The sequence below is a fragment of the Spodoptera frugiperda genome, chromosome 4 (assembly GCF_023101765.2).
Source record: "Spodoptera frugiperda isolate SF20-4 chromosome 4, AGI-APGP_CSIRO_Sfru_2.0, whole genome shotgun sequence".
In the NCBI taxonomy this organism is placed as follows: Eukaryota; Metazoa; Arthropoda; class Insecta; order Lepidoptera; family Noctuidae; genus Spodoptera; species Spodoptera frugiperda.
The window spans coordinates 3,291,826-3,318,415 of NC_064215.1; the positions used below are offsets into that span (position 1 = coordinate 3,291,826).

At 35.8% G+C, this 26,590-nt stretch overlaps 1 protein-coding gene across 1 annotated transcript in view; it reads left to right on the forward strand.

Annotated features, from left to right (window-relative positions):
• LOC118272387 (supervillin) overlaps nucleotides 1-26,590 on the forward strand; it is a 204,800-nt gene that overhangs the window by 4,929 nt on the left and 173,281 nt on the right. Inside the window, 2 exon segments of the mRNA XM_050693448.1 lie at nucleotides 8,316-8,615; nucleotides 8,721-9,684. Of these exon segments, the coding sequence (XP_050549405.1) occupies nucleotides 8,500-8,615; nucleotides 8,721-9,684 (1,080 nt within the window). The 5' untranslated portion in view covers nucleotides 8,316-8,499.

Below are 26,590 nucleotides of genomic sequence, written 5' to 3' on the forward strand. Positions count from 1 at the left end.
CTTCGATGCCTAATATAGCCAACGGCTGCGCCACTCAATGCCGTGTGCCAAAAAAGTCGTGCCCACCACTTACTGTAAGTTACCGTATAAATTAAGTGAGATCTTCCAAGGCGAGACTGGCTTTCGATAAAATCCGGTCCGGCTTTACTTTTATTTGTGGATACTGATGTCCACGATCCGCAGTTACACCAGCTTATTAAGTCCGTATTCGACAACAGGGAATAACTAGCTGTACCACTGAAACAAGAAGGAAAACGAATCTTTGTCTGCAGTCCAAGAAAGAAATTCTGCAGTGCATTCTGGTTTAATGTCTGTTCAAAAACGCAATACTGTAATCAAGTTTTATTTGTTTCATTCTGTATAAGAACATTATCTCGTTGACTAAATAAAGTTGCTACGATTTTAGCGCTCCCAAAATGGGTGCGCGCGAAAAATTAGTTTTGAGATACACGAGGTTATTGTTCCCATTAAATTGTCCGCGTTTGTGTATTACTTCATTAGTTCTTTAAACGGTTTGTATGTTATTAAAAGCATTCGTGTTTAAATTCGATTTCAATTTATCTGGACCGTAAACAGAACACATTAACAAAGTGGGAATCGGTATTTAATGTTTAGAATTGCTATGATCAACACGATGTTTGGCGCATGTCGCGAGACGAATCTATGTTGCAACGTGCTCAGCATGTAGTCTGCTCTGATCTATGTAATGGTCCTGTTTTCTCTAAGCAAAAAGTCGAGCAACAAGTATCTCTGACTCATCGGTTTGGTTTGTTTAACAACCACAATTTCATCTACGTGATCCACTAACTTGGGCTATATGATTTACATTTTCATTTTATAAGATATATGGTCTCAGAGAATATTGCGTTGTGGGACGTTGCCTCGTTTGAGCATCTTCGCAATATTGAAGCGAAAATCATGTTTCTAGATTTAGCGGTCCGTTGCACGAGGGGTTAACAGATTATTGTTGAAATTTATATCTTGGTGTTCGAACAAAGAGAAGAGTGTTACGTAAAATTATTATTTGCTGATGTAAAAAAGAAAGTCTGCAAACTTTGTCTCTTCACTTTTATGAGATTTGTAAATGTTGACACGGAGTATTATCGCATGTTCAGTGTCATGTCTACATGTTAGTCATGTTTCAGCTTTAAATGGAACATTGATAACGAATGACATACAAATCTATAAAGCAATGACTTTTAAATCTGTTCGGCAAAATGTTATTTTTCTGAATTTTTGAAGTAGGCGTACATTGAGCTAATCTTTTTATGTGTGTAGTGTGATGTCAGCATCATAATTCATGTAGTTTACCCGTAGTTAAGAATTCATTCCACGTTCCACAGGTAGGATCTAATAAGAAACCTAAATAAACGTCAATTTATGAATGACAAAATTGATTTCGCTTTTCTGTGAAACATGTTTGTCTCTATTTACTTTCGATATTTGCTTTGATCGGATATTTTCGTCTTTATGAATAGTAATTTGATTTCTCGTTTCTCTGGGACTTGCCTGAACTGGGGTAGCTTCGTCTGTCAGCCAATGTATTCCGGCCTATCGTTCGATATTGATTCGGTTTTTCCAACGATCGTGGCACGCATTACAAATTCAGCCATATTTCATCAACCGTTGTACCTACATACCCGTGCAAGGCTTTTAATGACGTTTTATCTTTAAAATGAGCTGAAGTTTTATGCAAACATTTAATGCCCAAACATTTATGCAAATATCATTACGCAAGCATTGCAATAATTTCTCTTTGGTTTGCTACATTATTATCGTTAAGTGATTTGACTTTAATGGAATCGAATTAAATATCTTTTGATTGGGAGTGACGTTCAGTATCCTGGGTGGTCGTCGATTCAGAATATATTACCCTTTCTCTTTTCGTGGGTGTCTGAAGTACATTTTCAGCGAATGACATCATCGGTTCTTTGGCATTTTTTGTTTGCTTAGTTTTTCTGGGTCACATTTCTGTGCTATTGTGTATTGTACCTACTGTTGTTGTACTTCTATGTCATTGTATGTGTTGGAATTTGTTTATTTTCAGCACTTGTTGTTTTTTAATGGTAGGTTCCTAAGTACCGCTATAAATTCATACCCAATATTAATGTAGACAACCTTATATTAAAATGAGTCAATACGCATACTGCGTGTTCACTTGAAATATCTTGTCATTACCAGAAAAGATGGAAATATCATTGCTTATGCATCAGTTTTATGCACTATTAAACATGTAAGTTTTTTCAAATGTTATGCATTTATGTCATCTACGTTCATCGATCTAGCAATGCACATCCGCGTGGTTGGTACCCATTAACCATCCTCATAATGCAGTCTTGAGCCGTGTGAATCAGAGTGTGAGAACGGCACGCTATGCTATACTAATGCACCTTACGGGGGTTACACTGTTAAAACAAGAATTTTCGCAATTAATGTTCGGTACTGTTAGTTCTTCAAAGGTTTCTAGATTTTTTGTGCTATCTATAAACATCATAGACTTCCTCGAGTTGGAGATTCTTCGATTCAATTGAACTTTATAAGTGGTCTAGTTTTTTCGTGCTGAGAATGTTAGATTTGTTTTTTTTTTATTTTGACATGTGAATTGAACTACAGTTGTACAGTGAGAAGCTTTAGCTCCTCATCATTATGTGTAAATTGTTAGATGGTACCAAAACTAGAGTCTTTTATCTTCTAGAGTATATAACTTGTGTTTGCGGTATCAAAAACGAGTTGCTACCCAATAAAATAAACCAATGCGACCTGTTTTCTATTTCTAATCGTCATCTTCATTTCGTCAATAGTTTTGATGGATCACTTGATCAGATCTGATGATCTAAATTCTAAAGATAAACGAAACATTATTTTTCCAGATAAGCGGATTTAGAAATGTAGATCTGTCTATGAATAAATGAATATCTCGAAACCTAATAAGAGGGCTTTGTGCTAGTGACATAAAAGCAATCCATTAGCATTGATGTTATACTTTCCATGTTAAAAAAGTTGAAGCGCACGGATGCATTCGGCAAACTTATTCAAATTATTTTGTAAAGAAATGGTTCATTAGTATTCAGTGATGTTGGTGCGTCCTTTCGCGTCCGTCAGCACTTCTCAACTGGGTGACATAGCTTCCGATAGCTGCCGGACGCATACGAACGCGTTTGGGACACAAACACGTCTAAACCTTTCAATATATTGACTCCAAGAGCTAAATGGGTATCCATATTTTACAAAGTTTAAAAGAAGTCTTAGTGAAAGTCGTAAAATGAAGCTTTTATAAGTCCGAACTGCATATGTGTACGTGATCCGCTTCTAAACGGGAGCATTTAGACTACTCTCCTGTCATTTTATGTGCAAGTTTATAGTTGATTCCGTAGTTAAGTTTGTCTTATGTTGACAAATTATTATGTTAGTATAATGGCTACAGGAGTGATGAGCAAGTAAACAGAGATGGACGTAATTGTGTGTCATTCTGTGATGGATGCTCACGATGTATCCACGGGGTAGTTGGCCTGAATAATCGAACCTTAGTTACAGAGGCCAGTACCCTTCTATCCATGATCAATATGATCATGTTTACAGACTTTGACGGATTGTAAAGTCGAAATTATGTCAAAATTTGAATTTTCATCTTTAAGATTTATAAGAATGAAATGTCCGTTTCTTAAATGTAACTCAAATTCACCTTAAACTTTTTAATGTTCTTCTTCGCGCACAAGCGTACAACAATACAGTACCATAATTTTATATTCAGGAAAAACAATGTTTAATAATAAGGTCTCGTCTGACGTAACTTATTTTCGCCATTACTGTTCCACGTGGCTTGAATACTCCGCATCTTTCTTATACAGATATTGTAGACGACAGATGTTGCTTGTCATTTACCTATAAAACCTTCTGGAAGTTTCTTCAAGTTATGAAGCCATTATACAAAGACTTTAAGGCTTTCCCCGGAGGTTGTCTCGTACGGGAAGCTTAGATGAGACAGTTTCTGTCAAACTTTATTTTGGTCCCGACAAAAAATCGTTACATGTCTCTTGGGAAATTTTGAATTGGCACTTTCTGAAGGGAATTCTATAACTCCTTTGAGCTAATCTGAAGATCCAATTTCCTTTCTGTCCAATTCTTATTATTATCCCTACAGAAGCTGGTCCAGACTAGATCAATGCTTTTAATTTTAACTTTAAAACAAATATTTGCATTAATTTTCCATTTGACTCCTGTTTCGACCGTTACCTCCCCAAATATTCAGTAGGGGGTCGGTCGTTTATTTTGAAAACCGCTGTGTAAAGATACGGTCCATAGTTTCGGAGCTGTCTAGACTGTAGAATAGCTCTCTCCAGGAGTATTTGTTCGGTTTAATACTGAGCTCAACTCGTGCTAAAGTCGTGTAAACGTAAGGATTTGCTGATGCTCGTACAACTGGCTTAGCGTCACGTATTTAGCTGCATTTGCTTTTAGAGCATTTGAACTTCTTCAACTATAAATATGGCGTATTTTCATCTTATGTATTGATCGTTACGGTCGCTCACATCGTCATGCGGCATCATATCGTTATTGTCGCGAATAAATATTAAATCCCCAACCTTTATATGCTCTGAATCATTAATAGCAGTAACCAGACGCTATGTCATATAACAAGGTTCTCAAATACCATATCATAAAAGTTCTCATACAGTTTTACGAGTGATAACAACACATTACTTTGTGCCATTTGTTTACGACTCACGTTAAAGCACAATGTCAATGTCAATTACTATTTGTCGTGTAGACACTGCCGTTTCTAAGCCTAGCCGAGGTCGTGACTGGAAACGTGGACTTGCTTAAGGCTCCACCTGTGTCCGACCATCAAAGGAAAATAACCTTTCAACCGTCATTACCAAGAACGAAATTCCCTTAGTTATAAGATTCTTGTTTGAAAATGACTCATCAGTACAGTCACGAGCGGTAATAAGTTATCATTTAAAAAATGGGATTAAAGGGTTCTATGTTTTATGCAGTAATAAAAGCTTAATAGCATGTAGACAAGCGGCGTTTTTGGGACATAAATTTTTGTTTGTCATTGTACTTGCGTTCCTTAATATTTTTTGGTAGTAAAATTGTTTACGTTCGGAGTAGCTAAGGTAGGTTTTGCGTGGAAGTGATTACAGCTGATATGTCAATAGGTATTATCCTCGTATCAGGTAAAGTAGGGAGTGTATCGTTTACCCTTTAAGCTGATAATGGACCGGACGCGTGTGAAATGGAGTAGAAAATATTAAATACTAGCAGCCTCCCACGTTGATGTGGATTTTATCAGTGAGTCCTATCCTCTCCTCTCCGTTTACCGAAAAATAGGCATTGTTATTGGTTCATTACCGAATAATTTTATGAAAAGTCCTGAATAGTTAGACAATAATTTGTGTTTAGGTTAAGACACTAAATCGATAACTTTTAGTATATTTTAGTATTGTTGATCATCAATCAACAAATGAACAGTAATTGTTCAATTTGCCTTGACAATACATGTAAAAAAGACCATGAACCTATTACCCACTTATCTATATTCTATTTATTTATTTACATTGCAATCGCCGTGTGATATTGTAAATAGTATACAACAATTTAATTCATGGTTACTATAAGATAAAGTTGTTCTGTCTGTCAACGAAGGCGATAGAGAATAATAATGATACATTACTATAACTGTTAATAAAATAAACTCAACAACACTATTGATTTGACGTGTCTGTGTATTTTTTGCGTTTTACGATATAATTGTCTTGCAATAAAGACGGTATGTAATAAAATGTCTTAAGTTATTTTTAAAACATAGTTATTTGTTGAATTTATGTATTTGAAAGTGTAGTTAATTTTTAATGAGTTGATTGTTTGTTATCATGATTACCTATGTGGAATGAAATATGAATTAGGTTGTTCGAATGTATTCGTTTTCGATCATATTAGATCGGTACGAGTGGGCCGGTTCGACCGAAGTGATACCATGGTCTCATAGAAAACCGACGTGAAACAACGCTTGCGTTGTGTTTCGTTGGTCACCGGAGGCCCAATTACCCCCTCCCATATCTTCCCAATTTCTGATTCCACTATAACCCTTAAATTCCTTACCCTCAAATGGCCAGCAACGCACTTGTAACACCTCTGGTGTTAAAGAAAAATCTTTCGTAGAGTGAATTTTTAAATAAATGTCCTCACATATTACTTTTACACCCGATTATACCGACTTGTGAAATAAATGAGAAATTCCAACATGGAGACTAGAAATGGAGCCTTCGAACAAGGCTCCATTTCTAGTCTTTCTCCCGTTAAAACTGGTACAGATCTAAATGTCAGTTGAGAGTGGGTGGCAGAGGCCTCGAAGATAGCCTAGCGGGTCTAGAATGTCTAGATATGACAAGGTAGATATTAGATACCATTACAAATGTAGTTGTCATAAATATAATCTCGTTTGGAACGTGTAAAAATACGTTCACCCCAAAACGGGATGATATGAGGGTCAGGCTAATTTGTCTAGGCTTAATTATGAAACTTGTCTAGTTGGACTTATCGTTAGGTATTATGTTCTTTGCAAGACAACTTGATCGATTCGGCATCTGATTAATAAAGTCGCATTTAGAGGACTTTAGCTTTTGTTCAAGACTTATTACGCCCATGCAAATTGCTGTCCTATTGCTTTTAGTTCTTGAAGAAAATTGTGCCTGAAAAACAAATAAAGTGACGTTAGAATTTGAAAAAATAATTGGAGATTTGAAGTTTTTTTTTGGGTTGGGTAATGTGGTGGTTAATAAGAACAAGAAGAAATCGCTACTCATTTCTTTTATCATCGTTTTAATTCGTTAAATAAATATTGCGTTTGCGTTCCAACCTCAAAGTATATAACTTAATCAATTTGCATTACATATTATTTTATTCATAAGCTAATTTCAATGGAGAGCTACCTTACTATCTGTTTGTATAGGTACAGACCCATGAGTACTGGGGTTTGCGGTCAGGTATCCATTCAACATGGCTGATTGCCAATAAACTTAATGAATCCATAATTTAAAATAAATTATTAATTTACCAATGAATTTTCATGCATTACTTATCGGCTTGCCTGTATCGAGGGAAATTGTGGAAATCCCACTTTATTTAATTAATTTTGAATGAATATGACATTATGTTAATCATATGAGTAATACATGATTTGCATAATATAGGTACCATTGCGGCTTCTAGTTTCCTACTTTTATATGTAACAAACACCTCTTTTATGGATTTGACTAGGTATGTTATGAGTCACATGTTAAATGAAATTTCTACACAACAAAACTGAGTAGTCATAGTTCAGTCAGTGTTAGTACCTATCAGTGGAAACGGTCACATAGTTTCACAGCTTAGACTATTACATCCTCGCCGCATAACTACATAGAACATCTCTGGTGAAAAAGCATAAAATTGAATATCTATTAGTTTTGACAACGTGTCATATACATGTCATATATATATGAATGTTCCAGATTACCACAAAACCACAGTCGAGTTGGTTACTTAACAGTATTGGCTTATTAGTTTAATTAACATCGTCGGTTAAGGGTTACGTGAACGGATTCCAGTTAAATGCACTAAGTGTAGTTGATGAAACAAGTAAGCGGGTTACTCGCAATTTACTGGATTGAGTTTAAGGCTTTAGTACGATGTAAATCTAATGTATGTTGCTGCTGACGACAGAAATGGGTCAGCACTGTGTTTGAATTAACTTGACAATTATTACTTGTTTGTTACGCATTCATTGTTTTCAGGAAGATCGTGTTGTTTGTTGTTTTCCATGAATTGTTTTTGTGATAAAAGCTCGCTTATTAACGTGGTCTATGTCTGTTATTCTGCGAACTGTTCCTAGGGCCCCCGACTTATCGTTTAATATTGAACAGCTCTGTAAAAATCGAACTTGGATTATAATTACGTGGTTTTATAATTCAACAAAAACTGTTGTTCTGTCGCACAGTTCCGAAAGGTCGTGAGCATTTCGTACGATCTGAAACTATGAACGAATATACGTAGGAAGTAATTTTACCTGGAGTAATAACACGGACTGGAGTACTTTCAGGACAATCGTTAGTGGCCGTAACATTCCCTTCTATGACGCTCAATGACAATGGAACAAAGCATCTAGTCGATTCACGCGAAGTGATCCAACTACGAGCCAATAAATTAAACATCATTGTTTGTGTTCTGCGATCTGGCCCCGACCTTACATCTGCTCTCGTATTACTCACACTCAATTATGATAACAATTTCATTATGAGCCATGACTCATTATGTCCATTTTCTATTTCCAGGTCACCAGTACGCCTGCCCAGCCTTAGTCTGTATTCATCACTGCCAACTATTCCGCCCTACAGCGCGCTTAATGCCGCCATGCTAGACAAGATTTATATTAATTATAATAAGGAAGCTCAAGGGTATAGACAGTTCGAGAGGTACTGGCGTACGTGACGTCGACGGGAGCGCAAGGAGGGCGACATGAGTCAGTCGCAGGACGAGGCCCGCGCGGCCAGGATACAGAAGTATAAGGAGGAGAGAAGAAAACAGCTGACGGCCAGAACAGCGACGCTATTTTCTTCTAACGTCACTGAGAGGTGAGTTTCCCGCGATTATCTTGCTTACTGGTTTTTTTTATGGTTGAAACAAATATGTTTTATTCGTATGAAAATGTACTCACGTATTTTGTTGTTAAATTCCAGGCGCGGCAAAAGATCAGCCGAGCCGACACCCTCAGAAGATGCTGGTGCTCATCTTAAGTCTTCCTCGGAGCTAAATCTTAACACAGCTTCAACTTCAGTGCCTATTAGAACAACGCGTACGTCCCGTCTTAGAGCTGCCGCCGCCAATCTTTCCGATACCTCGCCGTCTCCTAGAAAATCTAATAGAAGTTCATCTGTCCAATCATTACTTGAAGACGCTAAAACGAGATCACCCAAAAATTCCAAATTACTAGATAGAGATAAACGAACGAATCGAAGACAAAGCAATGAAAAGGAAAACTTCAAGAGCTCGTCTTCGACGCGCTCGGATAAAGATTATGGTGCTATTAAGACGAAATCGAAACATTCCATTAATAAAAATATTTTAGAAAAAGACAAAAATAATTTTATAGTGACTAGTCCTAAAGGAAAGAATGTCGATGAGAAGCGCAGTTCGAAATTAGATGAAAGTAGAAACACAAATTCCTTAAACGAAGAAAAGAAAACGAATAGTGAGATAAACGAAAGAAAACACGAAAAACCATTACGAGTCAATAGTGAGGAGTTTTTTAACGATATTATAAACGACAAAGACATGTCTAATGGTATAGATGAAGATAAAATCGACGATTTGTTTAATAATCTTGTTGTTGCTGATGTGGAGGTCCAGAATGGCATCAGAGTTGAGGAGATTGATCAGATTCTGGAGAGTGATGGGCTCAAATATAGTCACAATAGTTGTATTCCTGCCGCTGATAAAGCAATAGAAGTTAATGTTGATTATGTAGAAGATAGTGTAGTGCCAAAAGTGAAAGAGGACGTTGGAGGCTTACTAGGGGCCGTGTGTGTGCGCAAAGTGGAAAGGTTCAGTGAATTGCTCAGCAACTTGTGTTCACCCTGCGAGGCGGACATATTGTTTGAAGATATCTTGGTGGAAAATGGGATTGATGGTGATAAACAAGTGGTAAGTTGATAATTCGTTCATTGTTGAGAGAATGTTCGTTGATACATGATGTCCTTTTAGTTAAGACTAGGTACTTTAGGTCAAAAACTAATCTCTAAACAATAACTGGTTACATTAATAAATCTGAACGTATTCCGGACCTGTATAAGACTTATATCGTCATACTTATAACTAGCACTCGGTGTTTCTTGTGGATCTATTGTTTTTGTACCGGCTACTATAAACACTCCAATTGTTTTTCTAAGTAATATTATATTAGTCATTTCGCACTTATTATTTGCGGTTTTTATAATAACATCACTCAATGCCAATGAATTTATTGATCATCGTTATGTGTGTGAGTTTTCAACGTACGCAAAATGTAGTGATGAAGCCATCCGTTGACAATTGATCGCGTGCGAAATTGTCTATTCATAACTTTTGTTCTCATTCATCTGTTTTATCAATTAGTTTTATGTATGTCACAGTGTCATTAACCCTTGTGAGAGACTATGTTATAGGCCGCTTGGTGAATCTAACTAACTATAACTTCTTTTTATGTAACGATTGTTCAGTCAAAAATCGCAATAACTAGTTACTGTTTGTAAACCCACCCTCACATGGGCAGGAGAAAACACAAGTGTCTACCTTTTTCAACAAGCTTTTATCTATGTATATCTGAACTAACATATAAAGTAGAGTTTGTTTGTTTGTTGCTGAAAATATACTAGACAATCTTTGACCATAATTAAATGCTTAGTTCTTTGATTCTCAAGTTTAATTTAACCTAATATTTCTTCTTTCTTCTTAGTAGTTAAATAAAAGTGACGTAGGTACTTGTACATTTAATTTTATAGTAATTCAAATGTCAAAGGTGAAAACACAAGTCAGAAAGATGATTGATATGCATTTCATTTCATTGTCGAAATGTAAAGATTATTCATGACAGCTTCTGTCCGTAACCAGTTTTTAATCCTAATTTATACTATTCTCAACTTGGCTACACATTGAGCGATACATAACCAGTTTATAATGGTCTCATTTTGTATAAGTTGTCTGTATATTCGACGGTCAGTTTGTACTGGTTTGTTTGACTTACGGCGCGTTCCAATAAACTACCGATCGGTAAATTTGCTTACGAGCCGTAGAATTTTGACACATTTTGTATGGAGCTTATGTCAAAATTCTACGGCTCGTAAGCAAATTTACCGATCGGTAGTTTATTGGAACGCACCGTTAATGTGTAGTTCTATGGACCTACATTTACTTTCTCTAGCAACAAGTTTGTATTCGTTCTAAGTTGATTACTGTTACCTATTTTTTGATTAACTTAAGAACTAGATATTCGATGTTCTTATTTCTCAGTTTATCTCAGTTTTTGGTCTATTTGTTATTGTTAATTTGATTCAGTTATATCTAGTTGTTAAATCCTTTTGTTTTGATTTCGCTTAGTTACAAGATTAACAAGATTTTACGATAAAATAGCAAGTTGTTGTTTTTTATATTCTGGTGGTTGTTTTTTTTTTCAATGAGGCAGGCTTTGTGTTTGGGAATACGCTCATTGAATTTTTTTATTGGAACTATCGTGAGGAATCTCGTTGCTCAGTGAACTCGCTTACTCGTTTATAATGAAGGCTCCTGTCGTTGCTTGAAACCGATCGAGTGATCGCTCGAAATACTTAATAATCTGGTCTACTTAATTAATTGCGTAACGATAAGTATAAATAGCTACTTAAAGTGCACAAAGGCATGAATAGCAGTGATCTAATACTATGTTACCTATGTAGGTAATGTTTTTTTACTCCGATAAAATACACAGTGTTACTCATCGTAAAGGCTGCACGTGCAGTATTTTTATTAATTCATTGTTCTTACAATTGTTTACTTACCGTAAATTATATATTCTTTATAATTTTATTAGAATACATTATTTAGTTACTTTATATTTTTTTAACAACATATAACGAGGTGTTAGTTTAACCCTATACTTGACCATGTGCACTGTAATGCACACATTTAAAAAATAAATATAGCGACCAGACACAGCAGTATTTATGTTTTATTTTACTACCACTGTATAGATAAATGTCCTAAAATGTCATAAAAAAGAGAATCAGTGTTATTTGGCAACACTGGTTGTCAGTCGGCCTCAAAATAGCGGCGCGTGCGCACACGTCGATGACTAACATGGTAAAAATCGATTATAATACTTATTTATAATCGCTTAAACTTACGTTTTATAATGTTAATCTACTCTTAAGTGTGTTTGCTTGGATGATTGCTAATATTTCGTAACGATGGGCGTAATTTGATATCGTAATATTTGTTTATTTCTTGATGTGTCTGCAAATGCACATTGCCAGCTTGCTTGCATTTCTACCTTCCCTATTCTGTGTGCATTCAAATGCACATTGCCAGATCACATAGTAGGTACTTATAATTGTAAATGGAGGAGGCTTACGTTCAGTAGCGGGCTGCAATAGGCTTATTGTATGTAATTAATAATAAAGAAAGTCCATAGTATTTTTTTTATTTTCCGTACAAGATCAGAGGACAAAAAATACTAGCGTTAGTCCCCAAAGCAAGAGCAGGATCTGGCACAGAGAACAGTGATTCCTCAGGAGATGAACTAACGTTTCGTCGTAGTATTTCTAATCATGGCCGCAGACGTGACTCCGACACAAGCTCAGGGACTCCATCCTTACCATCTTCATTAGAAAATCTGCATTGTTGTGGAGATGGGATGGCTGGTTGATGAACATGGGTGGTTTTCTGATTCAAAGTTATTGGTCCAGACGGAGAGTCTAACGTTGTAAAAACTTCAGAATTCATTATCTTCATCTGACAATAAATGCAGATTTTCTAATGAAGATAAGGATGAAGTCCCTGAGCTTGTGTCGGAGTCACGTCTGCGGCCATGATTAGAAATACTACGATGAAACGTTAGTTCGTCTCCTGAGGAATCAATGTTTAGTTGAAGATCGTAACTGTTTCTTAGATTCTTTTTGCTGTACATCAACGACCTGCTTAAGCCCGGTATCTTTGGGTATGCAGATGACAGCACAGTTGTTGAAAGGTATGTGTCTCTCTCCCCATCTCTAAGAGAATCAATGGTCGAACGGTTGAACTCGTCCTTGAAGGTGGTCTCCGATTGGGGTGACACCGACTTGGTCAAGTTCAACACTACCAAAACCCAGGCGTGTCTATTCTCCGCCAAACGGAGTCAATTTTCGCTGACTCCTACTTTCCGAAATGTACCCGTTCCAATATCGGATCATCTAGAGCTTCTGGGCGTAACTCTATCGCCAACGCTAAACTTCGGCTCTTATATAGAGTCGAAGGCACATCTGGCTGGTAGGAAGTTGGGTATCCTCTCGAGGGTGAGACGGTACTTCACACCGAAACAACTGCTGAGCCTGTACTAAGCGCAGGTTCGGTCATGTATGGAGTACTGTTCTCACCTTTGGGACGGCTCGGCTAAATACCAGCTGGATGCGCTCGAACACATCGAAAGGCGTGCCAAGAAGCTCATCAATGATGATGCGCTTGTGGAGGCCCGGCTTCAAAGTCATGAACACAGGCGCAAGGTCGCAAGCCTTTCCGTTTTTTACCGGATACATTTCGGAGAGTGTGCGGGGGAACTGCACAACTTGATTCCTCCTAGTTCTTTCCATCATCGAACCACAAGATAATCGGCGAGGCGTCACCGTTTCATGGTGGATATCTCACCCACTCGCACGAAGCGCTTTGCTTCAAGCTTCCTTGTGCGAACTGCTAGGGAGTGGAACTCCTTGCCGGAGTCTATGTTTCCTGATGGGTATAACCTGGGTGTCTTCAAAGCCCGAGTGAATAGGTTGCTTATGGGCAGACGTGCTTCATCGTAGGCCGCATCATCACTTACCATCAGGCAAGATAGCGGCCAAACGTCGGCCTATTTAACATAAAAAAAAAGATTATCACACTAAGTAAAATTATATTTACTTTGTGTGATAATCTCAACAGTTACTATCAGATTTTGTAGTAATTACGCGATTGCGACTCAAATTGTGATCTCAAATATAACTTATGTGATTCTTAAAGACTTGTTAAAATAATTAGTGTTAAGAATATTATTCCACAAACATTTATTTTTATTATGAACTTGGATTTTTATTTTTCATGTACTACAGCAATGTGCATTCTGGGACACACACGCTTTTTTCCATTGTTAATCAGACCCCTTGGCAATGTGCATTTTAAGACACATGCAATATTACAATAACTATAGACGTAGGATTTTTTTTATTATTTTTTACAAGTTACTTGCCCATGTCAAAAACAGGGTAAGAAAAAAAATTAAAAAAAAAGCACCTAAAATTCTTTGCCAAGTATAGGGTTAAGATAATTTAAAACACCAGATCTCTTGAAATCCGGGGCTGTGGACTACCTTGCGGGATTACCGGGACTCCGGCTCGAAAAGCAAGAGTTGGAACGGGGTGGTTTTTAGTCAGTAGAATGTGACACTCCCTCCTGCCTCACCCAAGGCAGGACAAGTAATTGGATGATCCCTCCAAAATAAATGTTGAATAAAAGCAATAAAATATTACCATAAAATCTTTAACAACTTGAAAGAAAGATGAACAAAAAAAAAACTCACATAATATCAAGTAAAGTATAAATAGGATTTATTAGGTAATACGTTGTATAGCAAAATATATTAATCCCGCTTCAAGGTTGTCTGTTGACAATCCACCGATGACGTTTTATGTGTAAAATAAATAATTTTTAATGCCAATATTTTCTACAAAAAAAGAAATAATCTTCCACAGTTTACATTCGGTTCAATCGAATGACTTATCACGCCTTGGATGAGGAGAGAGGGAGTGTTGGGAGTGAGAGACTTTTACTGACTAAAAACCACCCCGATCCCACTCCTGCTATTCAAGCTAATCTCCGATCCTTAGTTTTTAGTAATCCTTCGAAAGTTTACTTAATACCAAACAGGGTGTATTGAAAAAGAAATTTCACCTTGTTGGTAGGGTTTTTTGTAGGTATTTAATACACCAGTTTCAATTTGTAGGTAGTAAGTTATTTGGATTATTAAATACCCATAACAGAAACAGTCAGCTGACACAATTACGAGTAATTATAATAAAAACATGTCTAGACTAGACGGTACCAATTATAAAAACGAATCTGTAATAAAATTTAAATGAATAACGCAAGCATTTACTTAAAAAACCGCACCCATTGTAGTATTCACATTAAAAATATGATAAATCGTACCATTCACCTTTATTTTAATACATCAGCATGTCGATGGATTGTTTCTTTGGAAAACTTACATGCAGATGTTGTAACAAATCGTCAATCTTCCCGGGATGGTCAATGCAATTTAAGATTTTCTGTCTAAAGAACAAGAACCTGATGCATATTTATATAGCCTTCATTGTAGTTAGTCTAACCAAGCATCTGGTAATGGCTGATGGCAGTCACTCTATGTAAAATACTGACAATCAGCCAAATTGACTGCACGGTTGACGCGATGGCTGGACAACTGGTTGCTGTGCCACAGCTAGCGGGTCCGATTCCCGCACGGGGCAACTCTTTGTGTGATCCACAAATTGTTGTTTCGGGTCTGGATATGTACCTAAATATGTGGAACTTGTATGTTTGTAAACGCACCCACGACACAGGAAAAAATACAAATGTAGGGCAACGTTTAAAACCTGGTTCATCATAAAAAAGAAGAACCAAAACGTGATTACCATTATCATATTAATTTCTTACTTGTTTTTTTTTCTCGTTTACTCCAAGGTTTTTGTTCCTTGTTCTTATGTAATTATCTACCTTATTTACTTGAAAGCTTCGCATAATATCTGTAATGCGTCCGAGGCCTTCCTTATGGCTACAAATTGCCTGTATTATGTATAGAAACGATTTTATCTTCATGTTCAATATAAATATGATTGGGTGTTGAGTGTTACTTAAAAAATAATGAGACACCTACTTAGTTATTTCTTATTTCTTTCATGTTTTGTATTAAAATGAAATGTCAGAGGAGTGGGTGTCGTATATCGAATTCAATATCGCAGAATAATTCAAAAACTTTGCATAATATAACGTCGTCAAGAATTCCATTTCAATTTCACCTGACGACTAGATATTCTGTTCCCTTCAACTGTTGAAAGATCAAAGAATTCGTGATTGAATGTCGTATGATTCAATCATTCAATCGTATTTCTAGATCACTCGAATATCTTCATATGGGTGCCAGCACAACAAATAATTCCAAACTTACAAAATTCCTCACGGTTAAACGGCTTTTATAACATTATCTTTACGATCGCGGCTTCGTGTCGAGTGGTTTCGCATAGTTTATACATATGCAACCAAAAATATTTGCCTAAACTTCTTAGATGTTTCTTTTTTTCTATGTTTCATGACAATAGATATTGCCAGCTGTATAATGTAAGAAAATCTCATTGGAACTGCACAATATATCACCGGTATAAATGGCAAATAAGCTCTATTTAACAGTAAAGTAACTTTTGCAGTTCTACAATTCAATCTTTTGCGAGCCTTATCAATCAATTCTGTCCTCTTTATAATATTCGTACAGTATCGTATACCTTGATATGCTGGCCTATACAAATACGATCGTCTCGTTTTAACCTCGTAATGGGGTCAAGTATCCATAAGACCGCTGCATATGGCTGTGTCGTGAAATTACATGTAAATTAACGCCGCTTCATTTTAGCACCATTTATGGGTGTCGAGACCTACATCTGCATAGTTAAGCTTCTGAGATAACTCTGTTTGTAGGACTTTGTGTGTGGTTTCCATTGTTTCTTGTCGATACTTGTGGTTTTCTAAACATATGGGTTGTTTTGGTATATAAAAGCTCTGCTTTTTAGGAGATAAGGGGAAAAAAGTAGAAGGATCACCTGATGGTAAAGGATCCAAACCATTCTTAGACACCTGGAACGCCAGCGGAGTTGCATTCGTTTGTTAGTTGAACTAGGTAGTTATAGTAAGTGAGGCCTTCATCATCATCATTAGCTCAAGTTTTTCAACCAATTTGGTTCAGCCCTCCTTCAATTCTTTCTCTCTAGTTCTAACTAGTTTGGGCTTTTAGCATCAAATTTTGTCCTGCTGCCTCTTTGCCTTGCAATGTCATCTGCGGTCTACCAACAGGTCGTTTATGTTCCCACAGTCTCTGATTCAGCAAACCACGACTTATGTTTACGGGCTACATGTCCCGCTCATTGGCACTTCAGGCTTGAGAGTTGGTTTTTGATTGTTGATCCCATAGTTTTTACAACTTAGCTCTTTTTCACTCATGTTAGTGTTATTTAATTATTTAACAGTTTGTTTAAATTAAGGATACAACCAAGGAATTTATGTCCAACCAGAATATTTATCAAATTCATTAATTTGTTTCGTTCTTCAATTGCCCAAATTGAAGATAACAAAGTTACTTGAAAGACTACGAAGTTCCAACTTGTCTTGTGTCCCAGTTTTATATTCTTTAAAAAAGTTTAATAAAGAAACTCTGGGAATTACGAAAGACGATTCAGTATCATGTAATATTTTGTGCTTAAGGTTCGATTATGCATTAAAAAGTTTTTGCGGTTTCAAGTTGGAGATTGCCATCGCCATTGTTCGGACCAGACCACCTTCATAATCCCTTGTTAAGTAAACCCATGGAATTATTTTTTTTAAATATTGTAATACCATTACGTGGCCTCCCACGCTACCGAATGCATCGACGACCTTCGATGAAGCGTTGATGTATCTTATTACTCTAAAATTAAGGTCGTTTTTTGCGTGTTATGTAAGTAGTATTGTGGATGCTGGTTGTAAGAAACTATACCAATTTTGGTAGTGGTTACAGTGTTAATCGATTGTATTGTGTTGTCTACAGGCTGGCCGACATGCAGTTGACCTCGTCACCCCTTTGCGGGTTCATTCTTATTTGGTTACGATACTTAAGAATATGGCTACTTATTGTAATTACGTGTTTTATCGGATAATTTTTATTGTGACCAAAAAGCTTGCTTCGGTGACAATAAAGCTCGAGTTAATAGGGGTCTCATTTTCGTTATTTATTCCTAACCACGTATAGTCTAGTCTAGTTAAACATAGCAGGTTAATCATAATGTGTACAATTTGGCCTATTTGCTATCCGGATCTGCAAACTAAATACACGACTGTCGCTTTGTAGTTAATTTGAATAAGTTATCGTCACACACAGCTATTAGTGTCATATTAATGTGTTTGCACTGTGTATGATTTGCTAGTTGCTATGCACATTATGTCAATATGAATCTGTTATGTCATCTTTACTGACTTTTTTTCTTTTTGAGGGGGATAATCATCCAATGACTTCTCCTTTCTTTGGTGAGACGATAGGGAGTATCAGACTCATACTGACTAAATACCACCCTGTCCCTTCTCTTGCTTTGAGCTGGAGCCCCGGTAACCTGTTACGTTGTCTGCAGCTCCGGATCGGGAACCTCTTTACTGATGATGGTCTATTAGCTGTACTCGTACACAGATACTAGGACTATTGACTGAATCTGATGGAACTGATGTAAATACTTAGACTTTGGGTGCGGTAATGCCATTGTAAAATATACTCTAAGCTAATTGCAATTGCATGACATTTCTCATAAAATCGAATATTTTAGCTACTTATTCCATTTATTCACTAATCATAAATGATAGGAATTGGTAGTGCTTATTAGCCTATACTTTGAAGAACTGAGAAAAGAAACGGAGACTGACTTAATAAGCACTAACTATGCCTATCACTGCTAATCATCCTACCTTATTACTTAGTTCTAGAATATTCCAGCAATCTATTTAGACATGAGCGTGTTACAGGATACACTCTCGTTGAGTATAAATAATCACCTTCGTTATGCATATGCAATCTATCCGTTACACTCAAGCAAGGCGTGACGATCGCTCGACGGCAGCTAATCCGCCTGCCGACAACTTAATAGCAATACAAAATGCATCAGATATTGCCGTGTTACATATCAAAGGGGTGATTGGAGATGTTGAGTTACGGATTATGTATTTGGTGCATTGTTTGTTATTGTGCAGTATTAGTTAAGTTAATGAATTGTAATAGTGAATGTAATTGATAATTTTGTGCTTATTAAGCTTTGGGTAGATGACAGATTTAAATAGGTACTTTTGGTACCATCCCTTAATATACTTCTCCTTGAATGTCGTAAGAGGTGAAACTTTTGCCATAAGTACACCGGAAATATTTTCAGACTCCGTGCCACTACTGAGAAAAACCATAAAACATCCAACAATACTTTGGCCAAACCGAGAATCACATAATCACAATCACCCCAAGTATGTCTCAAAACGGTGATCAAATTCCCAGAGAAAGGGTTGCAGGATTTTCTGATGAAGTCATCAGAAAATCCTGCAATCTTTCTTCAAAGTTAACTAGAAGATCGTAAATAAGTATTTACGATCTTCTAGTTAACTCTTAAAAGACACCTGGAGAGTCACTTCTTAGCAGGAAGACCTTTGTTCAGCAGTGGATATACCTACATAGTTATTCCGGCTGATAAGAAACTACCGGTGTTGGATACTTTCAAACAATTAACTTTACTACTTCGTTAGCCAAATTAACGCGTCAACACATACTACTACTGGTGTTCAGATAACACATTCCCACATCCATCAAATTAACTGTCGCCGCAAATATTTTAATGAAATACTTGAATTTTGTTCTATAACTTGCGTGATTTTATGTGTGGTCGCCAGTTAGGCATGTTGGCAGCTCGTTTTTAATTGATCGATCGTTATTTCGCACTAATTCGGACACAGTTTGACAGGTTTTTAATCTATTGTTTCTGGAATGTTCGATTTCAATTTAGATTGGTTTCGTTGCATTGTTAATGCTGCCGGTATAGATTTATGTTGACTGTTTGTTATTCATCCGTGCATATTTAAGACTAATTAACTTGTTATATTACTACTTTCTTTTGAATTCTAATGATCTTTCTATTGGTCAGTAAATTATTTTAACGAGAACTTAAAAAAGTTTGTAGCTATCAAGAATTTACTGAGTAAATCTACTAGTAGGAATTGGATCGTTGTCAGTTTCTATCTGTCCACGGTAGTAAGACTTAGTTATACCAGTTTAGGCCTCTCCAGTAGTACTCCTCTGAGCGTGACCTTCATATCTTCGCATCCAGCCACTTCCAGTCACTAGAAATTTAGTTTTTTTAAGACAGATTTCAATGATAGCAAATTAAATGGCACTTATAGAAAAAAGCGAAACAGGTGTACTGTAAAGCATTGAGGTCAAAACAACAAGCGTAGTGATTTACTGAGAAAATAAAAATGTTTGTCAATGTAAATCTTTAACCCCAAACCCCAGCTTTTGGTCAGAACCAACCATTATGATCCATATTTCGAAATGAAAGTAAATGGAACAACGAAGCAATTAATCATAGGGATTACATTCGCGGTAAATAAGTAAATACGTATTATATGCAAAGCATTATATCATCATTCATTCGTTTACTCGTACAGGTATTAACTACGGAAGATTAATTAGTTACAGTGCATTTTATCTTCTACTCGTTCAGTTTACGCATGCGGATTCGCTCACAAAGGATTTACAAATTATCTTTCGGTCCTGGTATAATGGGTCTCTGTCCTGTTCCGATGACGGAGAATTTAGTTTTATAGTTTTGTAAGCAAATCTGTCACTTTTATAATCTTCTGCCAGTGGCTCTGCCCGCGCTCTTCTAGGATAAAAAGTATCCTATCGCCTAAGTCGGCTCATACCCTGTCAGTATGCCAAATTTCATCAAAATCCGTTCAGTAGTTTTAGCGTAAATGACCGACAAAATTCAAACAAACAAACTTTAACGTTTATAATATTAGTGAGAAGTGTGATGATAACTATAGATACGTAGATTCTTTACATAGTTAGTTACACAAGTTAGCTCTCAATATTCATCTCAACTCCAATATATTCATAATCCATACATTTTCATTTCGTATTACAATTTGTTCAAAGACTCCCTCAACCGTAATTTCATAGTCATTCATGTAAGTGCCTTTAAAAAGCTTTATATTTTAGCCAAATATGAAAAAGTTTCAGATTTCACGAGACATGGATTAGTAAATGTTATGAATATTTGATTGTATGTAGATTATTCAAAGAATTTTTCTTTATACGTACTGGATTTTATTTTATATCTGTATTCTATATTGTAGGCATTTGAAGTTTGAATTTTATTTTAGTTAGTTACTTTATTTTCTCTGATTTAAATAATCCTAATAAATTTTATAATTTTATCGACTAATCAAATAGTTATAGTAATACATTTTCTTTGTTTCTGTGGAAGATGGTTTATTTTATATTGTAACTAACTATTGTGAGTGTGTCGACAGTTGGTTAGTTTAGTAAATATATTAAATTTTAGGAATTTCCGAGGAGCCTGGAGAATAAATTGTTATTTGGTTTTGTTCAATATAAGGTAACTACTTAAATGAACATACTTACCTATTGAATTTCTTTTGATGTCGTATTAATGATAAATGATATTTGGTTATTATGCAAGTAGTTTAAGTACAAGATAACACGTTTAGATGTCCATCTCTAAAATAAATAGATAACGTCTATTTATTTAATTTCCTATCGGACTACATTGAGAAGAAATGTCGAAACAAACTCAGAGGTCAAGGTCTTTGAAAGTCCAGACAAATGAAATAAAGAATAATGTGAGGGAACCGTGCTAGTCGATTCTTTAGTTGTCTTTAGAGGAAATAAGTATTGTAAGTCGTGCTATTTCCACACTACTTAAGTAAGTAACTGAGATCACTCCCTTATAAATAAATACGATTCTGTATTGATTATTCCGTTGAATCATTGTTATTTGTGTTGATGATCATTAGTTGGCGCGTAGGCGAGAAAAATATGGACCTATGTCAATACGAGACATCTTGATACGGTTTATCTATTAAAAAAATGACAGTAGGTAAACTGTTTGGCACTCCAATTAATTCAAGTTCCTTTTTTTTCTTGGTTCCTTAGTTATCTCATCACGTAGCGAGGTGTAATCAGCATGCTTGATGAGTAACATAAAATGCTTGCCAAATGCTTGAGTCTTTTGAGAGTTACAGCATTTTCTTCCTGTAACTAGTAACCTCTGTGCTTTCAATTATTTGGATTAATTATGGTCATTTTGTTGCTCACTGTGTTTCTTTCTTTATGCCTAACTACTCTCTTATGAACCGGTTGCTAATTGTTTTAGTTTTGTATAATAGTTAACTAGATCATTGAATTGAGTTGAGTTTTGAAGTTCGTTAAAAATGGTGTCAAAACCCTGAAAGGCCAAAATCTTAAGAAGATGATCTGAAGTTATTAGTGTGCATAGTTACGCAAAAGCCTGAACAGGTTTATTCCAATTTACGTAGACTTAACTATTAAATAACTTAATTAACAAACTAGGCAGTTAGTTACTAGTAGTTATAAAACCAACGAATAGTTAATATCTTAAATCATACTCTTTCAAACACTGACTCTAAAACGGGTAATTACACTCATAAATTAACATAAGCACTTAATATGATAAATCCAATAGTAAATCAACATTATATCAGACCAGCATTTGTTATAATCATTATAAATAACCATAATTAAATAGTTAACGGAATTAGAAACGTTATATTCAGTACGTATTCGACTTCCGTGCAAGTATCTCCAATTATTTTCACTCGTACTAGGAAATAGTATTATAATTGCACGCCATATTGGAATAATTACTTCGGTAGTGTGTTCAGTTTAGTGACATTATCACAGTGTGCGTAATAATTTACTAAATATATTTAGTATGTGAATTTAATTAGTGTAAGTAATAACTTTGGGGAGTATCCCATATAAATGATTTCGTATCCGACCACAAAGCTTTGGAAGCATGATAACAATAACATATAACTAGTTAGCTTTGTAAAATACCGAAGCCATTTTCTATTCAATTCAATATCAATAATAAATCATAAAAACCTTTTAGAAGTTTATTGTCTATTATTCACAAAATCGATGCTAACTCAGTCGCTCTTGTCTGTCATTGAAAACATGTCCGTGACGCAATAAAATTGCAGAGAAAGTGCCAATAAAATCATTTTGTTTGGCGAGCAAATTCATGAATGAATATAACTATGTAGATAGTTACTACGATATTTTTTCACAGAGGATGTAGTATTTAACTAAAAATCAGTTTCTTCGCGTAAATTAATGGAGAATAGCTCTACTAGTTTCAAATTACAGAGGGACTCTTCATCATGAGCAGCGTGCACAAACGCGGCGACGTTACGCAGCCTACTTAGCATTAGTAGTTTACGGATTAAATCGTGATTTTTAGTTAATTTTGTGTCTCATGATAGTTATTATCAAAAGATATATTTAGTTAGATATATACAGGTATTTTACTTGTATTTGAGTCTTATAGATGGTCTGAATCTGTAAACAAACATCTTTGCGCAAGAGTAACCTTCACAAACTAAACTTCAGATTGTGAAACCAATTTTTATTATCTTAAGTGCTTTTATCAAACTCGTGTTTCAAAAAGGTCATTCGTGCATCGTGAATTTAGGCTTCTGATAGTCCAGGTGTTAAACAAAATAGAGGTTGATCTAATACGCCATCTTATGAATGGTCCAACCGAAACCGAAGTGAAAGAGTGCGCGGGCGCCGGCCGTGTGTCCAATCCATATCGCAGTTGCGAACCTACTCGGCGCGTGTTTACGCGCATCGGCGTCAGCGCATGTCTCTATTGTCGTTTGTATCGTGATTTATGTGCGATTTTATTTCTACTCGACATTGTGTAACTATTAAATGTACAACGTATTGATGTAGTGTGACAAATATTATTATCTTTCTCGTTTTATTACTTAATCAGTGTTTTAATGAGTGTCAGTTTTATATAGTTGTAGTCACTTAAAGGTTTTGTGAATCCGAATGTGGTGAACGGTTTCGCCTTTAAAGTTATTCTTGGTCGTTTAGTCACAACTAATGATATCATGAACCGCCAAACCTAATCTCCCATAACAATTAACTGCAAAAAACAAATTCGCTTGCGAATCTATTAAAATTTCAGTTAAACGTTTCCCTTTTGTTTGACGACATTGAATTAACCGATACGGGTATTGTTGTCGGAAGTAAGGTATAAGTTAATCAGTTACCTCGGAAACTATGCCTTTTATGGAGTAAAGTACCAAGTTCTGTTGTTAGCACGTCGTTTGTATTAATGCAGGGAAATTGATGTATGGTCGTCAAATGTTTGCATTAGCATAATGATGGGGTATTAATTTCTATTTATAGTGTAGTGTCTTGCTTTTTGCTTTACCATAAAAGGAATTTATGGAATTATAACGTATCTAGTTAATAATACCTGTTGAATTTTAGAGTCAGCCAAATCTGTTTAGTGCTGCTAACTAAAAACTGACCGAAAAGTTTTGCCTTTAGGGCACATCTCGCAGTATCGTACGAGTACGATTCGCACAGCTACATAGCTTTGTAGTTGTCAGTGGAAACGTTCACATAGTTTCTCAGCTTAGCTATTACATTTTCGCAGCATATCTACATAGCACATCCCTGGTGGAAAAGCACTCTTATGACTAAGTAAATTATACGACAACATACCTCTATATTGCCATCGCTTTCCCAACCTGAACCAGTACCATAATTCTAGTTCACAGTTAGTTATGACAGTTCATTACTGAAACGATGTAGGCACCACCCTACAATTCAAACTATTTCTTGCTTCAATGGAACATGAAATTAAGGAGCGTAATAAATAACTATGGAGTTATGCGTCCACTTATTTACGTGTATGTAAATGACTAGTGAACATGTATATATCGTAAAATACATGAAATATTACACAATCACTTGCAATTTTTTTCTGTAGAAAATTGTTTAAAGTTACTTTGAAGATTTCACTCTAGGGAACCTGTTGTCTGGAGCTGCGGAATACCTAGTGGGTTTACCGGGGCTCCGGCTTGAAAAGCAGGAGTAGGAGCGAGGTACTTTTTAGTCAGTAAGAGTCTGACACTCCCTCTCGCCTCGCCCAAGGCGTGATTTTCCCCGCTTAAAAAAAAGGTCTTGTTGTATCCTAATACCAGTTTATTTATTGAGCTTAGACCCATTTCAGACAAGGTTTTGTTTAATAAAGTAATGGATTCAAACAACTTAGGTAGTCTTTTCCTGTCATCTGTTAGACACGGGTCTCCCGTATCCTTCGTCATTCCGTGGCCACAGAAGTGAAACTTGGTAATCATCTTGATTATTTAGTACAACGTTTTCAATCACAGTTTTAAAGTAAATAATTGGTGTGGAAGTCAATCTAGATAATAGTTAATTATGGTGTGTCAATCGATTAATTAAAGATAAATAGAGATACTTACTTTCGTTTTTTTTTTTATTTGTTAACACTTTCTTTCGTGGGTTTTCTTTTTTATTCCGTTAGTTACTGAGAAATAGTCGATACGCTAGAATGTAGATCAGTTTAAAAAATAAAGCATTCAAATGAGATTTTAATTAAAACCATCTAATCATCTCATGTAAATCCCGAAACTAGTTATTTCAAAATCACACCCAACTTTAATATTACACAACATTACGTTTCAATTTCGTATCGACATATTCAAAACTAAAACTTGATATCTAAGTTTAGTATTACAAATTTGCATAGCGTTGATACTTAGTTCGTTGGCTTAGGTTACATAGATCAGACAATCTATCTAGTGTTTGAAGGTTGTCCTGCCACAAACCGAGATCTAAGCCGTTTCGAAACATGTACTTACTTGGATCTTACATTGTTCTCTGATTTAGAACTAAATGATACTTAACTTGTCTAATACTTCAATTGGTCTATACCGCAAGTAATAGAATAGAATATTAGACTACTTACTACATGCTAGTCAATAGTATACTGACTTTTTGAAAGAAATAAATTAAGTTTTGGAAGTTCTTTTAATTTCTATCTTGATATTCTTGATACAAACCCACATTTGCCCATTTCTGTGAATATAACTACTCCTAATTGACCTTTTTCGCCTTTTCTAGAGTTCAGTTACTTCGTGTGACTGGGTGGACTACGGCTACTGTTGCAATTTTTGGAGGTCTTTAAACTTTTACCCAGTTAGTTATGTCGTTGTAGGTAGTTACGTAGTTATTGTTTTTACGAATCTCTTGATTCACATAAACTAGATTTTATTCTTTAGAATGAAGGAAAAAGTTGAGGAGAGGTTTGGAAATGAGGAAATAGAGTAGGAGTATATATCTTCGATGCGTCGAATTGTCGAATCGAAATCGAATTTACTACTAATGCAGGGTTGATGCGATGGTTGGGCAACTGACTGCCTTGCGTGCCGTGATTCCCACACGCAGGAACTCTTTGTGTGATCCACAAATTGTTGGTTTGGGTCTGGGTGTCATGTGTATGTGAAATTGTATTTTTGTAATCGCACCCGATACAGGAGGAAATACTATTGTGGGACAACGTTAAAAAAACTACATGAACCTCATAATGACTGGTGAAAAGTGGATTTTACATTGCACATGTTCAGTAAAGCTTTTGCCTATCCCTTCAAGTACTAAAAGGCGTGACGTTATTTTCTGGAATTTAGGCCAGCTATAGAAAACTAGTTGATTACAATGCTATGTATTACCAAATACATAATACATAAGCTTGGAACTTTGTCCGACTTGACTCTATCCCTCAACTTGTGACTTTGTCAATACTAAGTTCAACTTTAGGGTTTGTTTGTTGACCTAATATAAAATGTATATGTACATAGATACATCAGTGCTAGTACGCAAAGAAAAATTATGAAGATGAAGTTTTTACACACTGGTGTTTTAAAGAAAATACGGATAACTAGGTTGTATGAAGAA